This window comes from Scomber scombrus, chromosome 3 (genome assembly GCF_963691925.1).
Source record: "Scomber scombrus chromosome 3, fScoSco1.1, whole genome shotgun sequence".
NCBI classification, from domain to species: domain Eukaryota; kingdom Metazoa; phylum Chordata; class Actinopteri; order Scombriformes; family Scombridae; genus Scomber; species Scomber scombrus.
The window spans coordinates 13,370,416-13,394,132 of NC_084972.1; the positions used below are offsets into that span (position 1 = coordinate 13,370,416).

The 23,717-nt window shown below is 40.2% G+C and overlaps 1 protein-coding gene across 2 annotated transcripts; it reads right to left on the bottom strand.

The window, feature by feature from the left end:
• Nucleotides 1-72: 72 nt before the first annotated feature.
• On the bottom strand, nucleotides 73-8,034 carry ddx19b (DEAD-box helicase 19b). 2 transcript variants are annotated; one of them, XM_062443627.1, is made up of 12 exons: nucleotides 7,866-8,034; nucleotides 7,326-7,365; nucleotides 7,161-7,229; nucleotides 6,895-7,030; nucleotides 6,594-6,686; nucleotides 5,592-5,694; nucleotides 5,227-5,341; nucleotides 4,917-5,094; nucleotides 4,482-4,719; nucleotides 3,939-4,101; nucleotides 2,440-2,631; nucleotides 73-2,298 (listed from the first exon to the last, which is right to left on the bottom strand). In XM_062443627.1, the coding sequence occupies exons 1-12, from the start codon at nucleotides 7,920-7,922 to the stop codon at nucleotides 2,237-2,239; spliced, it is 1,446 nt and encodes a 481-aa protein (XP_062299611.1). In that variant the 5' UTR covers nucleotides 7,923-8,034; the 3' UTR covers nucleotides 73-2,236. The 2 variants fall into 2 exon arrangements, with proteins under 2 accessions (XP_062299611.1, XP_062299600.1); XM_062443616.1 differs by having other exon boundaries at nucleotides 7,161-7,250.
• Nucleotides 8,035-23,717: the final 15,683 nt, after the last annotated feature.

Consider the following 23,717-nt stretch of genomic DNA (forward strand, 5'->3'; position numbering starts at 1 on the left):
GGTCCAATTGTGGGTTTTTTTTTTTTTTACCAAATCCATTTTCACACTTGCACAAATAATCATTAGCATACATACAGATGAACATCTACATGTTCTTTTAATTCAACATATTAAGAATACATAACTGTGTCCATGAACGCAGCTCAGCTACAGAATACCACACACCTCGAGCCTATCATTGTCTACACATGACCTTCATGTTACAACAGACAATTTGCTTTAAGCCTAGTCAGGCAGTATTATTCCTATGTATACAAGTATGAACTGGGTTTTTGTAGGTTTCTGACAAATATCAAACAAGGTATACAACATGTGGAGAAGAGTGTTAAGTCCTATAGCCAAAACTGCTTTGTGTGTCCATGGCTCTTGTACAGTGGTATTACATTATGGATCGACAAAGTTCACACACCCTCGCTGATAATGTATACATCCAAATGTCCAAAAGAAACTGCATACACTGCTTTTTTTTTTTTACCCAAGTCTTCACAGACCATGCTAGTGGATTCTCAGCACACACTTGCTTCTAATTTGGCTGCATCTGCTCTTTGAGTTGAATGATTTTCAGCAAGTTGTCCATGAACAGTCCATTAAAACCGGACAACCACCGACAGTCTTCTCTGTGCCGGTGGGAGCCAGATGAGGTTTGTAGAAGGTTCAGACTAACCAATCACTGCCCTTAATGTTCCAGCGCATTGATCAAATACACCAGACATCACGCCACTTCCTTTAATTTTGTCCGGTCACCCACTGGTGAAAGCTTAACTGATTTAGGCCCACCATATTTGAAGTGCTGCTCCTGTCAAAATTGAACCTCATGAGGAATGTTTTTGCACTTCTTAGAAGTGACACACTGACAATAATTCAGTCACACTATTTCTTTTTCCTAAAATTTTCAAATATGTACACAAGTACATGTCTCCTATCCATGCGACCATGTTGTAGTAACACAGTGAATCTGATTGGCATAGGTCCTCTTGTCCTCAAGTCAATTCAGCATTTGGTTCCAAGATAATTCATACATCCTTAAGACGCCTGAATTTCAATATATAATCAAAATTTCAAGTGTTAGTCAGAATATTAAGCCCAATGTCTTTAGAATATCAATAACAAAATCATATGTATATATAATGCACTTGAGGAAGGCATTGTGTTGTTTTTTTTAAACTCACAATCTTTGATAACAGCACAGTCTGGGTGAAGAATGTAGCTGAGCTAAAGTCAAACTGGAGACCCTGATTGATAAGATTGTGTGGGACAGTGAGACACAAAGGGATAATGATCACATCAGACCTTAATGGCGACGTTTGGAATAAAATTAGGTTATGAGACAGATGAAGGAAAAAGAAGACTAATGATTATGCCTGTCCTGATAATGACCATAATAGTGTTTAAAATGACATAAATAACATGCATGTGTGATGTGTGATTGGCTGATGATTGATTACTGGCTAAACACAGAAATATCTAAAATGTTCATGATTTGGAGTTAGTATCACTGAGCCTTTTTGACATTTTACTACACACCCTGATGCTAAAAGCTGAGGTTAATTCAGAATTAATTTCTGTCATGTAAATACACGTTGATAGTATTTGATAATAGCTATCGCAGGTTGATAAGTTTGCATAGACCCTTGAAACCCAACCATCACCATCTCAAAAACATAATCTTAATGATTAAAGTACCACTCGGAGCAGCATACCCAACTTCACCCTTTGTACTGTGTTTTTGTGGCACAATAAATACTGTAATAGTCAACATGATACAATTACATTGTTTTAATTTGTTCATTTTCTTATTAACTTTATAAACCTTGTGGCACATAAAATGTTTGTTTTTTTATCAGATTTTTGTGAATCTCTAGACAAAATAGCTTGTATCATGCTCCCATTACAGCCAACACCAAAGAGTGTTTTTTTTAATCCATGTGTTTGGTAAAAAGAGAGTCGACTATGCCTCCTGCTTTTGCCGCATCATGATACACAGCAATAAACTCATAGACTTTATTCAAAGAAGTACAAAGAGTGAATTAGGGTATGTTCCAGAGACTTACAAAACACTTGTCTGAGAGAAGACGTATCTACGTGTAAACATATGCTGTTTGTGGTTTTGCTCTTTTCTCCGATGGCTAAAAAAAATAAAAGCATTAAAACACTGTAGGAGCGTACAGTCCTTGGAGAGCGTGGAAGGGGGAAGGGAAGTCAGGTCGGAGTCCTCCGTGCCATCACGCAGTTCTCCTTAGCTGGCGATTTTCTCGATTTCATCCAGATCATCTGTGTCTAATTTTTCAATTTTTTTATCTGTAGAGGGAGAAAGTACGGTGGGGTTTGCTTAGGAGGGTTGACACATTGCAGATCAGCGGCAGCAACAGTACATATGATATTTACACAATGACATGACTTTAACCGTTTAACTGAACGTTACGCTGCTGTCAGACTTACTGAAATGCTCCTGGATCCTGTTGAGGATGTTCATGCTCATTCTGCTGTCCACCATGTTGATGGCCAGTCCCCTCTTGCCAAATCGACCTGTGCGGCCAATCCTGTGCAGGTATGTCTCGTTGTCTGGGTTACCATCCTTGTCTATTGGCAAGTCAAAGTTGATCACCACGGACACCTGCTCCACATCAATGCCTGAGCGCAAGACAAGCAGAAAAAAAGGGAAAATGTCACAAGAAAAATAATATAAGTGGTACTAAATTATATTCTGTATATTGTAGTTACACTGTTCAGTTTTGCATTTTCTACATTCAAATATATAGAGTAAATTTAAAACAGAACTACAACTGTACACTAAGGGCCTGATTTACTAAAGGTTTGCGTGTGTAGAAACGTGTGCAAACTTGACATCACCCGCAAAAAATGTGCAAGCTGATCTACTAACGCAGCACACTGAGGTTTGCATCTTTCAACTGTGCAAGATAGTACGCGCTTTCCATTTAGTACGTTTGCCATAATGAATATGTAATATGGGGCGTTTTAACCCCAATGTGCAAAATACAGGGAGGAGAAAATGCAAATATGTTATTTAGCACGCGCTTTGTGATTTACCAAACCTGAAGGTATTATTTCTGACGCTAACTGCGTCTATAAATAATAATACCTTTGAAGGGCAGGTATTAACAGGCTGCGCACTGGGCACAGATGACTTCTGTTACTGTGGAGAGGAGGAGACGGAGGCAAAATGACAGAATACGCACAGGATGGAGTTTTTCCACCTGTGTTAATATTTTTGGAGTGGAATATTTTTGGTTTTACTAACAGCATTGACTTGGTCACAAATATTCTCCCATATGTCGGTTTCTCTGGTAATATTTGTTTTTGTCATAACTCAATATATTTGTAAACCTCTTCCACTAGAACCTGATCACATTTCATTTTGCGCTTGCGGGCTTTCTGCTCGTCCAAACTCTCCATGAAGACACGCAAAACCCTCATTTAAATACTGCTGTCCCCACCCCGTTGCACCTGTTTTCATTTACGCGGTTATTCTTAGTAGATCACCCGCAAAACGCACGCAAACGAAACGCGCACCGTGCACGCAATTTAGTTCCCACTATTTAGGATCTTAGTAAATAAGGCCCTAAGAGCACTGTTCCAGCAGACCAAAGCAGTGGAAGAAGCGTTGAGGCAGTGACCAGAGCAGTGAGCCGTATTTGTAGTTATATGACAGTCTGTGGAAGATATTAATGTTGGTTTCATCCCAGGCAGCCTGCAGGGATTGTTGTGCATTTACATTCAACACATAGCTTTTACATTATAATTCTAAATCCAAGTTTACTCTTGACCACACATCCTTCCCTCAATTGGTAACAAGACTTGTCTGAAGTCCAAAGCTGTAAAAGATATGGAGAGAATATCTTTTTCAACAGCTGTAACAGCTTAATAGAAGTCATATGACTACACAGATTCTTCCTGTTATGTCTCCACATGTTTCTTACCTCGTGCACAAACATTTGTGGTGACCAGGACCTTCTCCTTGCCATCTCTGAAGCGTTCAATGACTGCAGCCCTCTGCTCGACCTGCATCTCGCCACTGAGCAGTGCCACCTGGTGGCCCTCCCTGGAAAGCTCCCCTGCCAGCCAGCCTGCAGTTTTCCTTGTCTAGATTACATAAAGAGAAAATTGGAGTGTTGCTACTTCACCAGTCAACAAGGTGCTTCATAAGAATAGAACCTGACTTACAGGAAGAGTCAGTTCATAAAAACACACTGGTTAACTAAAGAACAAACTCTTCCAGTGAGTCAGCTAGTGTTGCCAAATTATTTTTTCACACCTGGACCACACATTGGAAAAAAGTGGGTTCAATTAGGAGGCATTCATTTTGATACAGAGTATATGTGTGGATAGCTGAATTCTTTAGAAAGAAATCAGAACAGAAGCAACTCAACTCACTCCAAAAACTAGAGGAAGTTAGAAATCTGTCTTCATTTGCAACTGTTAGTGAAATACAAGGTAAACTCAAACCTTCAATGTGAACTCACATGGCAGAAAATCATGGCCTGGGCAATGGTGATGGCTCCGTAGATGTTACACAAGGCCTGGAACTTCTCCTCCCTGCTGTTGCACAACACATAGTACTGTTTGATAGTATCCAGCGTCTCCTCCTCTCTTTTCAGTTTGATGATGTTGGGGTCAGGCACGATGCGCTTGGCGAAGTTCCACACCGACTCTTCAAATGTGGCTGAAAACAGCAACATCTGGCAGTTTTTGGGCAGCATCCTGCATGGAAAGGAGAGCAGTTAAATGCCAGTAGTTGCAAATTTGGAAACGGTAAAAATGGTCACGATATAAAAACTGTACTTTGCAGATATACAGCTTGAGAAAATCCTAATGGACCCACTGCATGATCTCGTGCAACAGTCGAATTAGCACATGACAAGATGTTTCAGTGTTTCAAGACTGGGAATTATTATCACCTCTGGATGCGGATACTCTGGTCCTGGTGACCCTGCGTTGCGATCATGACGTCAGCCTCGTCCAGCACAAACACCCTGATCTTCTTGGGGTCTATGAACTTGAACTTCCCGCACCAGTCCAGCATGGTACCAGGTGTACCAATAACTATCTGTTCCTGCAGCTTCATGCCCCTCTGCACTGGAACATTTGCAAGAAACAAGTGCTCATTACACACAAAGCCACGGCTTAAACGCCAGATGGAGAACAGCAATATTTAATTTGAAAATGTTCTCATTATTTATGAGAGTGTGGTAAGCAGAAAATCCGTACGCTTATTTCCCCTGATGGCGTAGACTAACTGGACCTCAGGATAGTGTTTGCCCATCTGCTCGATTACCTTGCCAGTCTGAAGTGCCAGTTCGTAGGTGGGTGACACACACAGGCACTGATCGAGAGAAAGGAAGTGAGGGGAAAACAGGATGTAAGTTCAGGTAAATGCTTTGATCACTTAGCTCAAGTTACCAACGTTAAATATTTATATAATAAATGTATAAAATTGTCAGTGACAGAATTAGCCTTAATATAATTAGAAAAGAGGACACACAAAGAGCAGGAAGGAGGAGTTATTTTCAAAAAAGGTACGTCACAAAACTCAAAGATCTTTTTAGAGAACAACGAGGGAAGAGAACACCAACCTGCGGGTATCTGTTCATAGGATCTACATGGCTGAGCATGGCCAAGACAAAGGCGGCGGTTTTCCCTGTTCCTGACTGCGACTGGGCAATCAGATTCTGTGGACTAGAGGAAACGCATAATTCAAATTGTTGTGAGCTGTAATTAAAAAACTTGATGTTAATTTAAAGAGCAATCCCTCGAGGGAAATCCTGCAATCGCAATAATTAATTAACTGCTAAATTACTGCAACTTTTCTGCATAGAATGGCCAAATCAAAGCGGCTGCTTATGATTTGGACCAACTGTTGCATGTTGTGGTCATTAACATACTCTCAGTGCACATTCAGCAGGGATTCAGGCAGACATTCAAGTGCAAGTTAGACAAATCTCAACTGCAAAAATTACTGCCATAGACCGAGCAAAACTATTCCCAAATGAGGTTTGCATACAGTGAATCAGAAGCATACAAAGATGTACACAATCTACCTCAAACATAAAAAAACAGGCACTTTGAAAATGAACCCATATTTTTAAGTTAATTTTATTTGGTGCTGATGTTGAGGTGAATATTTATTTAATTAAGGCCTATAAATGGAACTCACGTACAGTACTTTCTTTTTTAAATTACTTTTTAGCCCATGGTTCTCAAAAAATAGCAGTCAACTATAGTTGTTCCTGTGATAGGCAGTGTGCTTTTTAATCGAAGGAGGTGATTACACTCTTTATTGGTGGTAGTTTAAAATAAATCATTATTTTCCTTTCATTTGCTGAATTTCAAAGCAAAAAGAGCATATGAAACATTGCAAATTGTATCTTAATTTTTGAGAAGAGCAGCTGCAAAATCAAGCATTTTTGGCTACATAATCACAACAAAAATCTGAAATCTTGGAGGGACTGAAAAATACAGAATAGAATTAATTTTTCAGTTACACAGTAATTAATATGCGTGAGATATTTCAGTGAGTTAAAAAAAAAAAAAAAGAGGACTTCAAAACATTTATACACAGTGTAAGGCATACTCACGGTTCAGCTAACATCATAGGTAAGGCAGTCTCCTGGATTTTGGATGGCCGGTTGAAACCCATGCCGTACACGCCCTGAAGCAGCTGTGGTTTCCTGCACACAGAAGAAAATGGTCACATCTTTGTGAAAACTCAAAGACCCTCGTTACTCATGCATACTCAGTTTGGTGGTTGAATTTTCTGGTTCTGTAACTCACCGTTTAACTTCATGCTTAGTAATGACAGCTTTATAATAATCAATTGCCTCAAATGACTGCAGGGCAACATGAGAGATGAAATGGACAAATCAAAGATTCACTTACAGTCGCAACTCCTCAAAGGACTTGACAGAGTAGAGCGGAGAGTTGGGATCCTTTTGAAGAACTTCCACTTGATTAGTGGTATTGACAAGATTATTCCGTATCAACTTGTTCAGCAATGACTGCGCTGCTTTGTCATCTGAAAACAAGCAATGTTTTAAACTCAGGAGTCAACCAAGTACCTCAAAGGATGCAAGGAATGTGAAGACAGGAGCCAGATGCCAAACTGCACATGTAAAATTAAATATTTAACAATCACATTTGCCCACCATTGTCATCTTCCTCTGCAGTCTTGTTCTCTCCTTCCGCTTCTGACTTTGCAGACGCACTGCTAGAGTCTGTTGTATTTGCAGCGGTACCTGCGATATGAATAATGATTCTTACATTCATATTATAAATATTCTTGCACTTTTAATGCAACATTTCACACTTACCATTCTCCTCTGGTTTCTCTTTTATTTGGAGGCTCCCGATCTGTACAAGGAAACATAAGAAAGTTTACAGTTGTTACACTAACAAATGAATGCTTTTAATTATATGACAGTCGGGATTAGCCCCGGCTTATGCTGAATACACGAGGGGCACAAACGAGGGCTGAGTCAGGACCACTGCCTCTTCACTGGAGCTATTTTGGAGCCTCTTGCCTGCTAAAGCTGGCTCACCGAATCATGGCTGAGGCTAACAAAGCTCGTCGAGCACGCAGCATCTCGTCTCCGGCTAACTTAACTTTAGGTTAGCTCTGACGTCAAACCAGGGCTGGCCGGTATCGTTAGTTTCGTTTTTAAGGAAATGTGAATGCCACCGAGACAGTCACGCAACCCACTTTATTCAACGCCTTCAATGTCTTTAAACAACATTTTAACTATCACAAATAAGTATGTGCCGCTAGTTGTCGTCCACATAGTGGCAGAACAGGCCAAAGCATCCTACAAACACGCTAACAACACGTTAGCTCGCGTTAAGTTCACATTTACCGATTCCGCCGCTGCTTCTTGTTCGTCCACCGCCTGCGCCCAGGAGTCCGTAGCCATTGTTTTTCGGTAGTTATTATACTCAGGATAACTCAACTAGGACAGCTTGTTCAGACCGAGGAGTCAGGCAATTTGAATGTAACTATTTACCACAATGGCGTGCCGAAACCTAGTCAGTGCACTGGTGCCACCGCTCACATGTCCGGGTTGTGCCACTACCAAACGACATTAGTTCCCACCCAGTTTGCACGAAGCAGCTGCTAAAAATGGGACCTAAACTCATATGTCGAGCAAATAACTTTAATGCTATGAGTTATAAAACTTAATTCGATCTATATTATTATAATTCAGCAGATAAGAGGCTGGTTATGAAGAAACACTACTCTGCTTAAACTGTAGGTGGCGCTAAAACGCTGTGGATAGGCTCATCCTTCCTGAATACTTCTCAGTGGTTCTCAAACTTTTTCACTTCCGGGACCCCTAAACTGACGCAAATTAGACCACTGAGCCCAATTTGACATAACAACATCTGATACATTTTTGCTTTTAGATTTTTTTTAGAATTTTATTACAGAAAGTATGAAACCCATCACCACAATAGTCATCTGTCATTGTGTTTTTTATGGAGGGAATTATAGTGAAAATTAAAGCCGCAAGCGGCGATGGCGGGCCCTCGCTCACCCATGTCACCGCGGGGCCTGAGGCATGGCGGGGCTGTGGCGTGAAGCAGAAAGTGAGAATAAACCTGGAAGGAGGCCAAAAATGCAATGTTTCGTTCATCCAGTAGGGGGCAGTCACAGGTAGTTACACATATGGTCTGGTGTGTTCAGGGCGGCCACTCATCAGTCATGTGAAGTTTGGAGTGAATTGGACAAAGCATGAAGGAGTTATGAGAGGTTGATGGTTCATCCACCAGGGGGCAGTAGAGTGTAACAAAACACAAGTGGTTGCGTTCAGGGTGGGACAGTGATTACACATGTGAAGTTTTGTGGAAATCGCACAATGATGATGTAAAATATGGCACTTCCTGTTTCCACTAGGGGGCGACACGAGTGAGATCGCCTATGAGCGAATGGAGACGTTGAGGTCAGCACCCTGGACCTGTGTACCAATTTTCATGATGATACGAGTTCAATAAAGCCATCAAAAAGCCAAACATATTTTCATGGCGAGGAATTGATGGTCGCCGTGTCGCCACACGGACGCCATTACTCGTAGCTTCACAGTCTTCATAATGTAGCTTCACCAACTGGTTCTGAATGAAGTTGATGGGGCAAAGTATGTAATTTTAATGAATCTTAGTTAACTTCCTGTTACCACCGGGGGGCGCTATGAGTTACGTGGGAAGTTAATATATCGGGACGTTCAGGGCGGAGCCATCATCATGTCCAGCAAGTTTGAAGCTGATTGGATGAAGTATGTGGGCGTGAGAGCCACTCGTATGTACATGGCGAGCACGCCAAAGTTAGTTGAGCCCTGGCAGACACGCCCTTTGACCTACGGATGTGCAGAGCACAACTTAAACTTAGCTAGGTCTGGAGATGTTGCGTACCTAATTTGAACTTGATCGGGCGAACGCTGTGGGAGGAGTTAATTTTAGGCGGGAAAAATCAAAACCAAAATGGCCGACTTCCTGTTGGGTTGAGGTCATGAGGTCAAGAGACTTTTTTGCATATGTGGGTATAATACATATGTGTACCGAATTTTGTGAGCATAGGACAAAGTTAGCAAAATTCCCTATGGGCATTTTTGGACTTTGTAGGGGGCGCTATTCCGCCATTCTGCGTCGACCATGTGCGACCACCCAAAAATATCCAATTTCGGATGAGGCCGGACGTCCGTGCAAAAGTATAAGCATTTTCGCATTTGGGAAAGGGGCGAAATTGGGGCACGAAATGTCGGATGAATAATAATAATAATAATAATAATAATAATAATAAACATTACAATTTCAATAGGGCTTTCGCCAGGCGACTTGCAGTCGCCTCTCGGGCCCTAATAATAATAAACATTACAATTTCAATAGGGCTTTCGCCAGGCGACTTGCAGTCACCGCTCGGGCCCTAATAAGTTATTAGTTCTTAGCTGGAAATCCCCTAGAACCTGGGGATCCCCTTTAACCTAAACTGGTAAGAGCCAGAAGATGGTCCCTGCTTGCATTTTTACCCGATCTTGCTGAGGTGCAGTCTTGCTAAGGAGGCCTGTGTCAAAATCTTTTTTACCAACTTGAGCCTTATCTGTTTTAGATTCAAGATTCGAGTGGTGTTATTGATACATGTACAGCAACACAGCAGATGCCAACACTGAATGCTGTGAAATTAGGCTTCGTGAAACTCTAGTTCCAATTAGAGTATAATAAAATGAGAGATTATTATAATAAATATTTCTACCTGCAAAATCATGTACCTTTTACTAAATACATTTGAATGCAATTAAATTATCAAAAAGTTACTTGGGATCAGCAGGTGATAAGGGGAGGGGACCTGAATTAGGACCCCACACAGCTCATCTTTGCTCTTGGGGCCCCTAGTGGTTGATCCAACCGTAAAGGATAGGACGAGCTGGATAGGAGACAGCCTCAGCATTCATCTGTTTTGAAAATAATATGATGGATCTCTTTTAAAAGTCGTTCTCATTTTCTCAGTCTGTCACTGTTTCCTACATTGTGTGCTGTATAAAAAAATAGGCAAATGACCTGCACCTGTAAGCAGGCTCTACAGTCAGAGGGAGGGATGGTTGCAAACAAGAGCTGGAGGGTGAAGTGATATTGTACTGAAATAGATGCGTCAATGAGGTGCAGCTCTTATATGAGAGCCTAGAATATAGCAGCACTCATGCCTGTACAGTAAATGTATGCTGGTGTATCAGAAGGTACATCTAATCATCATACTGAGTCTAAATACAGTTTGGGGATTTATTACAGTAGTGTGCCATCTGCTAGTATAGTGAATGTTTTAATAAAATTGATGTTCCTTTCAAAGTCCTCCTCAAGTTATTTTCTTTGATCTGTAAAATACCATTAAGTCAAGACATTTTCCTCAGTGAGATAACTACTTGTACTACTTCGAGAGAAAACCTTTTCTGAGATTTTCACGAGGTCACTGAAAACATTTTAAGATTAAAACTATTTTGTAAGTTTTCACTAAAGAGCCATGTTGACATATGGGATTACTTAAAATAAGTACAAGGTAATGAGCCTTGAAATAATGACGGGAAAGTCCAAATTTTAAGAGTCCCAATTTAAGAAACTAAGAAGCATCAATGAAGTCCTATGATGCAACCATTGTATCATCATCATTAAAAAGAAACAACTAGCACTGACTCAGAGAAGCAGAATCCTGATGAAAACTCCCTTGGAAAGCATGAATCATTGCAGTTTTTGAGCTACATGGATATTTTTTTAACCACTCCAACTCTTAGGTGAAACAAGTCACCAAATAATCATGAAACCATGTGTCCAAGTTCTATAAACACTGTATAAGTCAGGAGAATTTGTTCTGAAGTAACAAGGCTGAATCTACAGACATGCAGCTCTGTGAGACTCCAACATGCTCACAATAACATCACTAACATGCTGATGTTTAGTGGGCACAGTGTTTACTATTTTCACCCTCTTAGTTAACATTTCTAATCAGCACTAAACACAAACTACAGCTGAGATCAGAGGTGTCATGCAGTCAGTTTTCTTGAGGGTGCACAGTTTAACAATGAATATATGAATGTTCACACCAACCCACGTTATTATCAGTAATCATCGGCTGTGGCTTCTATTAACATGGTATTGCATTTAATAGCAATATTGAACAAGCAAATGTTCTGGCCTCTAACATTAGCCAGTTAGCTAGCCAACCTTGTTGATTAATGAACGCAAAGTAAAGAAAACTCACAAACATGTAGCTATTAACAGAGATTGAACAGAACTGTGTGTCAACGTTAAATATGGTTAAAAACATAAAGAAAAATTACCTTTGTTTATATATAAAGGCAAACTTGAAAAGACATATTGTAAAAATAGAGTTTAAAGACATATAAAGCACTTTTCAAAAACAAGCTAATAAAGTGCTTCACAGACATAAAAACATAAGATACACAAAGCTATTATGAATGAGAATAAGTTAAATACAATCAAGAAATAGAAACGTAGCTAAAAGAGAATTAATGGACAAAATATTAAGAATAAATACATTTATAAAAGCATAAAACAAAAAGAAAAGAAAATAGCCATTTTATGGCAAAAAAGACATTTTATTTTTTTTAAAAGTTTTCAAAAGTGGACACTGATCTTTTCTGATTCCCAATGGAAGGTTATTCTACAGCTGTGGAGCCCTTACAGCAAATGGCCTAATATCCTGTGTCTCAAGCATTGCCCTGGGGATCGAGTGCAACAGCTGGTCTGCAGATCTGAGAGTACGAGCAAGGATGTAAGGGGTGAGAAGGTCAATAATGTAAGATGGGGCAAGACTGCTCAGTGATTTGAAAGCAAGCAATAACATTTTAAAATCAATTCTGAACACCACAGGTAACTAGTGTGATGAGGTGAGAATCAGGGAAATGTGATCATATTTTCAAGTTCTTCTAAGAACCCAAACTGCGGTATTTTGTAGAAGTCGGTTGATGGATTTCTGGGGCAAATAATGAGTTACAGTAGTCTAAAGAATGACAGTTTGTGCATCACTGAATGAAAGAAATGATCTAATCCTGGAAACACTCCTGATTTGGTGCTTAAATGGTTAGAGAAGTTCAAGTCAAATCAAAGATTATGCCCAGATTTCTGGCCTCATGGATGCATGGCAAACCCTGGGAAACTTAAGACTGGTTTACACAATCCCTGTGTGCTTTGCATCCAAACACCATCACTTCAGTTTTATCATTGCTCAGCATTATGAGGTTACTGGACATCCAGGACCTTATGTCCAATGGATTTATGGACAAATAGATTTGTGTACTGTCCACATAAAAATGGCCAAGAATAGACCCTTGAGGAACACCACAGGTGATATAGAAGAGACACTCCCTGATGCAGAGAAGGTTCTGTCATTCAGTTAAGACCTAAACCAGTCTATAGTACAAACCCAGTCATGCCTACCCAGTTTTCTAGTAAATCATTTGATATGCCACAATCAACTATATTAAACCTACCAGAGCAGTTTAACAACACCAAAGCAGTACAACAGCCACCATCTGAATTCATTGAAAAATTAGAAAAATGAACTGAAACTTCTCAAAGAGTGACTGGTCATTCATAAAATATATGAGCTGAGAATATACTACTTTCTCCAGTAATTTATCAAGATATGATCATTTAGATATGGGTCTAAAACTATAAAGATTCTTGGTGTCAAGGACTGATTGTTTTTCAGTAAGGATTGAACAACAGCCAGTTTTAAAAAATGGAGGAATAATCCCTGAATACAGAGACTTGTCAAATGAAATGAGGCAGAAACCTCATTTAATTTTTAAATTTTAAGTTAAAACATCTAAAGGAGAGGAGAAAGATTTCATGCAATCATCTGACTGGAATACTAGATAATGAATTATTGAATGAATAATGAATTAAAAATCTGATACACCTCACTGCAGGGCTCTAATGCTGGAAACTTTATAGAGAAAAAAAAGAACAAAATCTCTCACATCTCTCAATAGAAGACACTTCATTGGAATGTGGAGGCCAGTGGATATGAGAGGTAATGGTCCAATATAACAACTTGGGGTTGTGAGAATTTGCAGCAGTAAGATGTGAGAAGTATTTTGATCTTCTGTCCCTTACAGTGTTATTAAACTTTTTAAAAGGTCTTCCATGGCATAAAAATTGTACCTGTATTTGGAAGCTCCATTTCCATTTCCATTTCTATGCACACTTCTAATACTCCAGACACGGTCATTAACACACTGGTGGTTTCGTTAAAACATGACAGGGTTTAGACATTTTAAAGGGAGCTATGGTGTCCATAGTAGCAGCACATTGTTGCATGAATCTAGTAGGCAGCTCCTCCACAGAACATGAGAAGTCTAGTGAGTGAAGCTGCTGAGAAGACTGATAGGTTTTACAGGAGTTCTCAAGGTCCTGTGAAGGGATGGGTCGAAAGTGTCAAGGGCCTGTTAGAGACTGGAGACACAAGAGGACCATTGAACATGCCAACAGCATGATCAGAAACATGTATGTTAGTAGTCTAGAGATTTACCAGATAAAAGCTATTAGTCATAACTAGCAACCTAACTAGGATGGGAGGTACCTAGCAAATGACAGTATCTCAAAAGAGATAAAATTGCCAACAAGTGTGCATTTTTGGCCAGCCTTATAAATGGATAGCCACCCCCCACCCTCACCAAAGTCAGGGAGCTAAGGGACCATTAATGTATAAAATTTCATGGCAATCCATCCATTGTTGTCGAGATATTTCAGTCTGGACCAAATAGGTGGTGGACCAACCAACCAAGAGACTGAAATTGCCATGCATAGAGCCATACTACTAAATAATCCACTTAGTCTTTAGTCAAACACTCCTCATTAACTGAAGCCACAGTCCAGCGGACCTGTCTTTTCAACCATGACGCATGTAGCTTACTGTGCTGGCAGTACAGTTAACAAGCAAGCCTTCTTTCCCTGTTTGGTGCTTTAGTGGAAACCAGACTATTAACCAGAGCTGGCCTCTACTAAGGACCATGGAGGAGCATGCAGGGTCACCTCTGGAGCCAGACTGCTGTGACTGGCTGCTCCTTAATTGAATACAGAATTGATTTCACACATTTCCCCTGTTCCACTGGGATAGACAGATAGATGATGACAGTGGCCTTGGATTGTGCTGAAGAAGATTACATTGATCTCTGTTCCGCTGTCATCCAACGGTCAACACCACTCCGTGTGTGCATCAGTCCAAGTTTATCTGCATGTATGTGTGCGTGTGGGCGTTTGTCAGCATGTGAGGGAAGATTCAGGGAGTCTCTTAGATCGTCAGTTTGGAGACAAATTTGTCAAAGGCTTAAAAGAGCTGAGTTTATTGTTGCCTCCAATCAGCTGCCTTGCCGGAGGTATCCATGGCAACTGAAAGAGTAAAAGTAAGGTTTGAGGTCTCCAGAGAATTTGGAAGAGACAGAGAGAAGGACTTTGTATTGCCACATAAGGACTCATTTCAAGCACTGAATATGACAGAAAGGTTATCAAAGTAGAGTGGTCGCAGCAGAAATCGGTTTTCCGTGTGAACAATCTGAAGAAAGATAAACATTCGACCCCCGAACATATAATGTAAGACTGCTCAAACACTACCATGCTCATAAATATACAGTGGGCTATGTCACTGTTCACGTAGGAAATATATATATTCTCCACACATTTATACAGTATCATCAACAGGGTGCTTGAAACTGTATGAAAATGGGAAACAAATTTTAAAATGAAAACATTGTTGGTATTTTTAATGACTGGAAATTATGTTGGCACTGATGAACAAGTTTAGTTGTTTCTTTTGTGTCACAACATAAGAAAAAAAGGAGATGTGATACATTTTGTGAAGATGAAGTTATGATGTAAGTTTCTGTTCTGTGTTTCTGTAGCTAAAGTTTTTCTTTTGTTTATTTGAGATACACATAATGCAGTGTGTGATTTATCATTCTTTACCACATGACTGTAAACTACCCTAGGATTTTATTTCTATGTGGTATTACCATGTGTCATATAATCCTATGTGGGATGGTCCATTTCACTGGTATGACTAAATAATACAAAATTAATTCATCCATTCATTCAATCATTCATAATTTGCCTCGAGGCTAATTTGAACAGCGAGAGGGTGAACAAACGGTTCATCGTCAGCTGTGCCCTCAGTTTGGAGGCAAATGTGAACGTTTTTTTGTCGTTGCACATTATTTTTTAACTGACTCGTTATTTTTAGTTTGAAAGACCCTAATAACAATGAAGTAATAAGGTGTTTAAGAAAATAAGTGAATAATTTAATTATTTCACCTTGGAACTGGCCCAGAACAGGTGGTTCACATTTGAAGTCTTGTTTGGACTAACAGTGAGTGCTAATTAACCTCTATACATATTGGGGCTGAGGGGCATCTGTGCTGGTAACTGGGCCAGGCGAGGCTGGGATTCTGTTGTGAGGACTGGTGGACAGGTGCGGAATGGCATGTTTAGTAAGACAGAAGTTAATGTGTATGGTGCAATGGTTAATCAGATGAACTACAGGTAAGGGAGGACATGAGGATGTAGTAGTTGCCATGACATTAGAAATTTGTTGGTTTAGATGTCATATGATGAATAATTGAGGAGCAGATTTGTTGTAGTCACGGTTAGGGGACACATTTCTGAACATTACTGTAGTAAGAGGATTCACAAACAAGCCAAAAGACTATGGGCTTCCAAACAAAGCATGTGGACTCAAATCCATGGGCATAGTGATGCTGTTGTTTTATCAGCCTACGCTCTTTAGAGATGGTTTTCCACAAGATTTGGGGAACCTGGCTGCTGGGATTTGCTCCCATTCAGCCACAAGAGCATTATGAGTTGCCCACTGATGGTGGGTGATAAGGTTTAGCTTGCAGCTGGCATTTCATTGCATCTAAAAGGTGTTGGATGGGGTTGAGGTCAGGACTCTGGTCATTTCTTCCACACCAAACTCGGAAAACGTTTCTTTATAGACGTTTGTGCATGGGAAGGGTTATTGTTATGTCGTGAAATGGCCTTTCACAAACTAATACCACAAAAAATACATGCACTGTCTAAAATATATTTATATATTATGATTTTTCTTAATTGGAATTAAAGGGTCCAAACCATGGAAAATGGGCCACACACCAAAAAGTACACAAAAGTATGTCAACATTGGTGTCGACATACTTTTTAACATATGATGTAGATGAAAAATCTTTCATTTGGATGCCCCTGCTCATTATTATGCCTGCAGCGATGGGCTGTATAATGATACTCGAGGTCATCTGTACGTGCAACCTTCCCAAAATGGCTACCAACATGGTTTCATTATAAGTGCTTGCTGTGGTATGACTATGGTGAAGTGATGGCAACACTGAATGTAAAACTATGCAGCAGCAGGAGTTTGTCTACTTGTTCTTCCTCTGTCTTATACATGGCAACATTCAGGTCCTCAGTCGTCAGCTAATTAATCAGAATCAAAGGGAGACAAATCCCGTAAACACAGACAAGCTGCATGCGCGGGTCCAGATGTGAGAGAGACAAGCAGAGGAGGCGAGAGGGAGATTAAAGGAGGATTTTCCCCAGACCTCTTCCCCTTATACTTTCTTCTTCATGAAAGTCATTAAGATGCATGCCCCTGATCCTTCACTCTGTGCCAGCTCCTCACTGCTTGCTCCATGAAAATAAAAAGAGAGAACCTGCATACCCACACCAGAATTAAAATGGTGATGCAGCACTTGTTTTCTGTCAACAAGAGAGAACATACAGAAAAAGAGTGAGAAAGTGAGATAGCATGAGAGAGGGCAAGAAGGACAGAGAGAGAAAGAGAGAGTCAGGGGCTGACAGCTGGTTGGTATTCCTGAGGCTTAGCCAGAGAGGCTGATGGTGCAGAGTGGACATCACCAAGGAATTTCAATGTGGATGGAACGGCTTTGGAGTCAGAGCTCAAGCTTTTGTATTACAGGTCTGACTGTTTCTCCAACTACTGTCTGTTAAATAAAATAAAAGCTACATTTGTTATATAACTTGAACGTTTATGTGTGTAAGTTCAGATTTTAACATGCATACTATAAAACAACCTGATAACATTAACCTAATACAATACTGTTTCTATGGATCACTGGCAGGACTTTTATTTCTTTGTACACATTTGATTGTATCTTATATAAATTTGATTTTACCCTTCAGTAACAGAGTTTTTACTGTTCATTATATAACACAATAGGCTGGTGTTCTTAATGCAGCTCAAGCCTCATCATGGATTAAAAATTATAAATGAGTAATTCCAATACAAAATTCAGGTTTATGGGAGGACTAAGATTAATCTGTATTTGGGAAATCTATATTTGACAAAATTACCTGTGTCTACTAAAAATGGATTTTGATAAGGTAAATACTTTATTTGGAATAATTTATTCGGATACAATTAGTAAAGGAGTTTTTTGTTGTTTTGTTTTCCTTTGGGAAGTAGTGTATCACTGAGAGCAATGCTGTCCTTCTCTCACACCTGGAAGCTAACCAAAATTCTGATGTGGGCAGCTCCACTGAACAGTTGGGGGATAAAGACCCTGCTCAAGAACAACTCAGTGGTGGAATTTGGGCTGGGATTGGACTGCCAACCTTCTGGGCACAAGCAGTTACACAAGATTATACATTTTGGTTTCTATACGTAATGTTTAATACCTGCTCTGCTTTGGGCCCACTTGTTGGTCTTTGCTCTGTCATTGAGGAACACATTCGAGGATTATGTATTATGTGATGTGAATCCATTTTTACCAATAAGAAATTTGTCAGTGGTCCATTTGAATATTTGAATTCCTCATGCTGTGATGAAAGTGATTGATACAAAGATCAAAGGCAGATCAAGGGTAGTTGGATTTACCACAACGCTGGGAAAGGTAAGATAGAAGAATTAGTTTGTGGGACTCTCAGAGGTAGAGCCTCCAGGATTCAACATACTGCAGTTTCAGTCCCAAGGTTGACCGTGAGCATCTGGATCCAGCCTCCCTCCTTTCTCCAGGGGAGATCCAGCTCTCACTAAACCCCAACCAATTCACTCAATAAACAGCTGGATTATTACATAACACGTGGTGGGGGCTAAATAGCCCTGAGTCTTTTGAAAAATCTAAAATAAAAAAAAGAAGAGGAAAAAAGATTAAGTAGACTTTTCATTCGCTCACGTATTTTTTAGTTTACATCCATTGACAATCATGCAGCCATGTTGATTCATCTATCGGGGCCAAAGAGCTTGAAGGCTGTCAAGCCCCGGCTCAACAATTTTCAATTCCTTAATAATTTATTGATGGCGGGCAGTCAAATTGCATATCAATAATGTAGAAGGGCTCAGTACAATGTTGATACAAAACACCCTTTCAGTCAGGCTCATTCATGCTCACAGACCTGCAGACATATGTACTATGTTTAGTCCCACGTGGTCCAGCTCAGGCACATTGCATAAATCCAATCTGCATCAGTGAGCTGTGTAATGCTAGTTGATGATGGAGAAATTAAAAATGTTTCTCATGTTTTCTTTAATGAGTCTGATTTTGAAAATGTATGCAGGGTGATGCTTCAGAGATAAAACATTGGACTCTTTAAGGAGGGGGGGTTCAACATATGCACTACAAATAAACAGATATGACAAATAAGGACAAATAAGTGTCCACCTACTAGTGAACTGAAATGATAGAAGTGCGATACGTTAGTAAGATACATTTTTCAAATCTAATCTCCCAAATATTTATTTCAAATGCATCATATTTCTCATTTTCCATCTTACAGATATTTCTGTTCAAACCTGTAGTGCGAAGTTTGCAGCATTTTAGCATCATGCCACCATACATGACCATGACCCCCGCTCTCAGCCACTTGTGAGTTTGGGCACGAGCCAATCACGCATGTAGGACAAATTAAGTGACCAATGGCGGATTTCCATCTAGGTCAGCATCTTTTATTCAGGAGGCACGCGTACACAGTTACATGCCATCCTGCCCCGGGGGCCCTGCAGAGACCCACCGAGAGATGGCCCACCATTTTGTTCTGTTTTGAAAATGATCTCCATGCATGAGATTAGCTGGGGGGCCCACAAGCTCTTCCCTTTGTTGTGTATCCCACTTTGGATATTTCCCCGGCTGGTGCCTGCCTGTGTGTGTGTGTGCGTGAATGTGTGTATGGTGTGCATGCATGGTGCCAGGCTGCAGTTGAGAACATGCATATGCTTGTGTGTGTGTTTAATTGGGCGCTTTGCTCGTTGCAGGGATGAATATGATCTCGATGGAGACATCTGATGCCCATTCCTGGTATGAAATTGTAGTGCACTGCTGCTGAGTTTGAGGAGAACGCTTACAGCATCTCAATCTGTCTGCAGCACACATTGCAATACAAACCCCACACAGTAGATGCCTGTGTGTCTGTGAGCAAGGCAGGGTCAAAGGTAAAACATAGCATTTATTAAGGTCACAAGAGACTCTTGCTAGTGCCATTTCTTCGAACTGCTCATGATACTGCACTAGTGTACTGCTCTGTAATGCACGGCTAATCATTCCTAACCCTTACACATACATAAGCTTTTGCAGAAGAATTAAACCATAGGACCAAACCAATTGGTGATCATGACAGAAACCAGCTGTCAAAAACAGAACCAGCATGCATCATAAATATCGTTATACTTAATGTGCAAGTATGTAAAGTTGGTTATATGAGGCATTACGATGCCACTGCACCAGAATGGAAAAAAAGCTGTCTCTCTCTGCTGTTGGTTTCCCTCCACAGACTTAAAGCAGCAACAAAGCAACTAGGCAGGGAGAGAGAGACAGAGAGTGAGAGGTAGAGAAAGAGAGAGACCGGGGATGTGGTTGCTATAGTAACCATCTGGTGGGTCTGAACTGTTTCTCCCTGGCATTCATTTCATCATATTGAGCCTCTGTCTCTCTTCCTCCACTCTCACTTTGTTTATCCCTCTCTTTTCCTCCTTCTCTCCTGGCTCTCCATCTCACTCTTATCTCCTCATCTCCCTCTCGTGCTGCTCTCCCACTCTCTTCCGATCTGCCTGCCTGCCTGCCACAAATCCTCCGCCCTTTCTTTAGTTCTCCTCACTTTCCTTGGAAAACAGAGAGAAAGAGTGTTTAATGTTAATGTGGAGTTGTCTCTATCATTTTTGGCTGTTTGTCCATTTTTATCAATCTGTCCTGACAGTCCCATCTGTTAGACCTGTACCCTTTTAAACAAAAACAATACATGAGGACAATGTCCACAGTCGCAGCCTGTTTTTGGTAGGGATTCAGGCTTTGGATATGATTAGAAGCTGGACTGATATCTGATAGGGAACTTGCTTGAAAGATTGACGTCATCTGCAATCACGATTTAGCTGCAACCAAAGTGTGCTTTACCCACTATCATATCATAGGCGTGATTTTTTTTTCTTTTTTTGGGTCAAATGCTCTGATTCAGCTCTGCCCAAAAAATAACTTGTAAAATCCTAGTCAGGAGAAGACACAATATACTGGTGTGGTATCTAAAGTAATATCTATTTATTTTTCCAACCAGGACTGCATTTCCATTTTCTCTCCTATCAGCAGTCGCCCTTGTGAATTCCCAAAACAGTCTCAATCAGCGGGAGAATACCTGATCCCAATACCAATCGAGCTTTCCTACCATGCGCGCACACACACACACACACACACACACACACACACACACACACACACACACACACACACACAAACAGATACGTGTATGCGCACACACGCAAATAGCATAAAATCTGAATAAATAGACTAACATCTGCACATATGCATACACACAAATGCACACATGCAGTGGAATGAAATGCAAATGTTGCCTCAGCCATCTGCATGCTGTACACTTTCTATTTCTGCATCACATAAAGCCCATTGATTCGCGCAAAGAAAGAGAAGAGGCAATTTTCCCAGTGAGTGACTCAGTATGTGAGGTCACTGCAGGTATTTTCCCTGCGCTCATGACACAAAGGTCAGATTCAGGAGTCCAGTGGAGAAGAGGCAAACTCTGGTTTTCTGCATTGACAACCATGTGAGAATCAGTCAGACTGGAGTGTGTGTCCAGTGTGTATGCAGGTAGGGAGCTTACAGGGTGCGGTTTTCCTCCTTGTGTCAGTGACCTATGAATTCCCTCCCTTTCTCCCATGAATGGCTTTTCCCTCTTTTATTCTCTTTCTTTGTTCTTCCTCTACACCTGTGAGAGCTTATGTAACCTAACAGCTATCCACATCTTGACTTGTCTGTCTTGTCTGTCTGCCCACTTGAACGGCACCAGTGATTAGCCTCTTACAGGTCCTCACCACATAACCCATCTGCCACAATATTATCTAAATAGTGTCTGACTTAGACAATCAAAAGCTTCCCATTACATTAATGACAATAATGGAGGATCTATTCACTGCTAGGTATAATTTTGATAAGTTCGTGCTTGAATGTGAACTTATCTGGCCAGCCTGAGGTGAGCAGCATCTGCTTTATCTCTGTGATAACAGCATTAGGATTTATCATCTAAATATATATGGCTATGATGAACAAATGACCTGCATTAGAGACATGTCTGTATGCTTACCTGGGAATATGTGTTATATGTGTGCACCCTCCTGGATTTCCATTGTGATAACATGCACAATGGTGATGCAGATGAACAGTGAGAAAGTAGATTTTCATAAAGTTTAGTGGATTATACCTGTATATTAAAATAATTGTAGGACAAATGTGCAAGAGAAATTTTAATCTGGTATGAAAAATCAAACAGAATATGCCTCAGACAAAAGTGAAGAGCTGGACTTTTGGCTACTTTGTAATGTATTTCATATTGATATTGTATCACATTCATGTTGTGGTTGCACAAGACAGCATTTATCACTTACAAGATTTGAGTTTGAGTGAGACTCTTTTCTGTTTTCCTTTTCTATTTTCAAAGACATAAAACGTTAAATTAGTAACTTTACTAGTTATTAAGACATGCCAATTATTTCTATTTCTTCCATCAAATACTGGGGGTCACAGTGAGACTCTGAAGAAGCAAGTTACCTTCTGTCTGCCTATTTCATTATTTCAGCACTGAGGTGCATCTGATGTATCTGGCTTACCTCTTTTGATAATTATTTTTTGGGGGACAACAAACACACTGTGAACAACAGTTTGTAACAGTAAAAAGCATGTGAAACATGATCCATTTTGGTTTAGAAGTGTCAGTGTAAATATTTGTGCTGCTATATAATATAAAATTTACATAAACATGGACATTAAGCAGTATTGGAAACAGCATTTGGAGCATAGAAGATTCAAACTCTTTACTGAAACCAAGGATTACCACTGTCATCATCCCATCATCATCATCATGGATGTGGAATCCAAGTTAAAATGATGCATGAGAATCCTGATAAATCAATCATTAAATCTTCCCAACTGTTCATCCAGAACCTTGATTTTGTACAGTCGTGCCCTTTGCTGAAGCTTACAATCATTAGTACTTGGTGACACTGACAGGGATGTTGATTTAACTTGGCGGTCATTTTTATTGAAATCTCTCATTTGGTGCCTGTCAGTGCCAATGTGGGTACACATGTTACACCTGCTCCTTTTTGCTAATGCAGTATTCCCGCGTTTTGCATTTTGGTGTCATGATTATTGAGATGCAGTGTCATTTTGCAGTGTTTGCGACTGACACACCTGCAGCACATATGGCAGCTTTTCAGCCTCTTATTACCTACGCTGGTCACCTTTTTGTGGCTAGAAAATCCACTCTGTCTGTTGTAAACTTCTCAACTCAAACAGACTCATGCTGGAAATTAATATTCAACCTAAATTTACATGTGTAGTTGCCTTTGTCATTTTTAATTAATGTGTGTATTCACTGCCTGGATTGCTGGTGTATCTGTTGCAAACACTGCACAATGACGTAATGCGACAAGGTGAAAACTTTCAGAAAAACATAATCACAAATACAGGAACACTGAGTAAGCAACGAATTGTGCACCTTGAACTTGACTGAAAGGGATTCAGTTAACATTATTACTATTTTAATATGTTTCTGAAATACACTGTGTGATTGTTGAGCCCATGTGATGTTCAGCAGTATGCTTCTGATCAAGTCCTACAGGTTAACTGAATGTATGGGAATGATACCTGACCCTGTGTTAAGACTGAGAACTAAGCTCTGTCCAATCACACCAAGCTTTC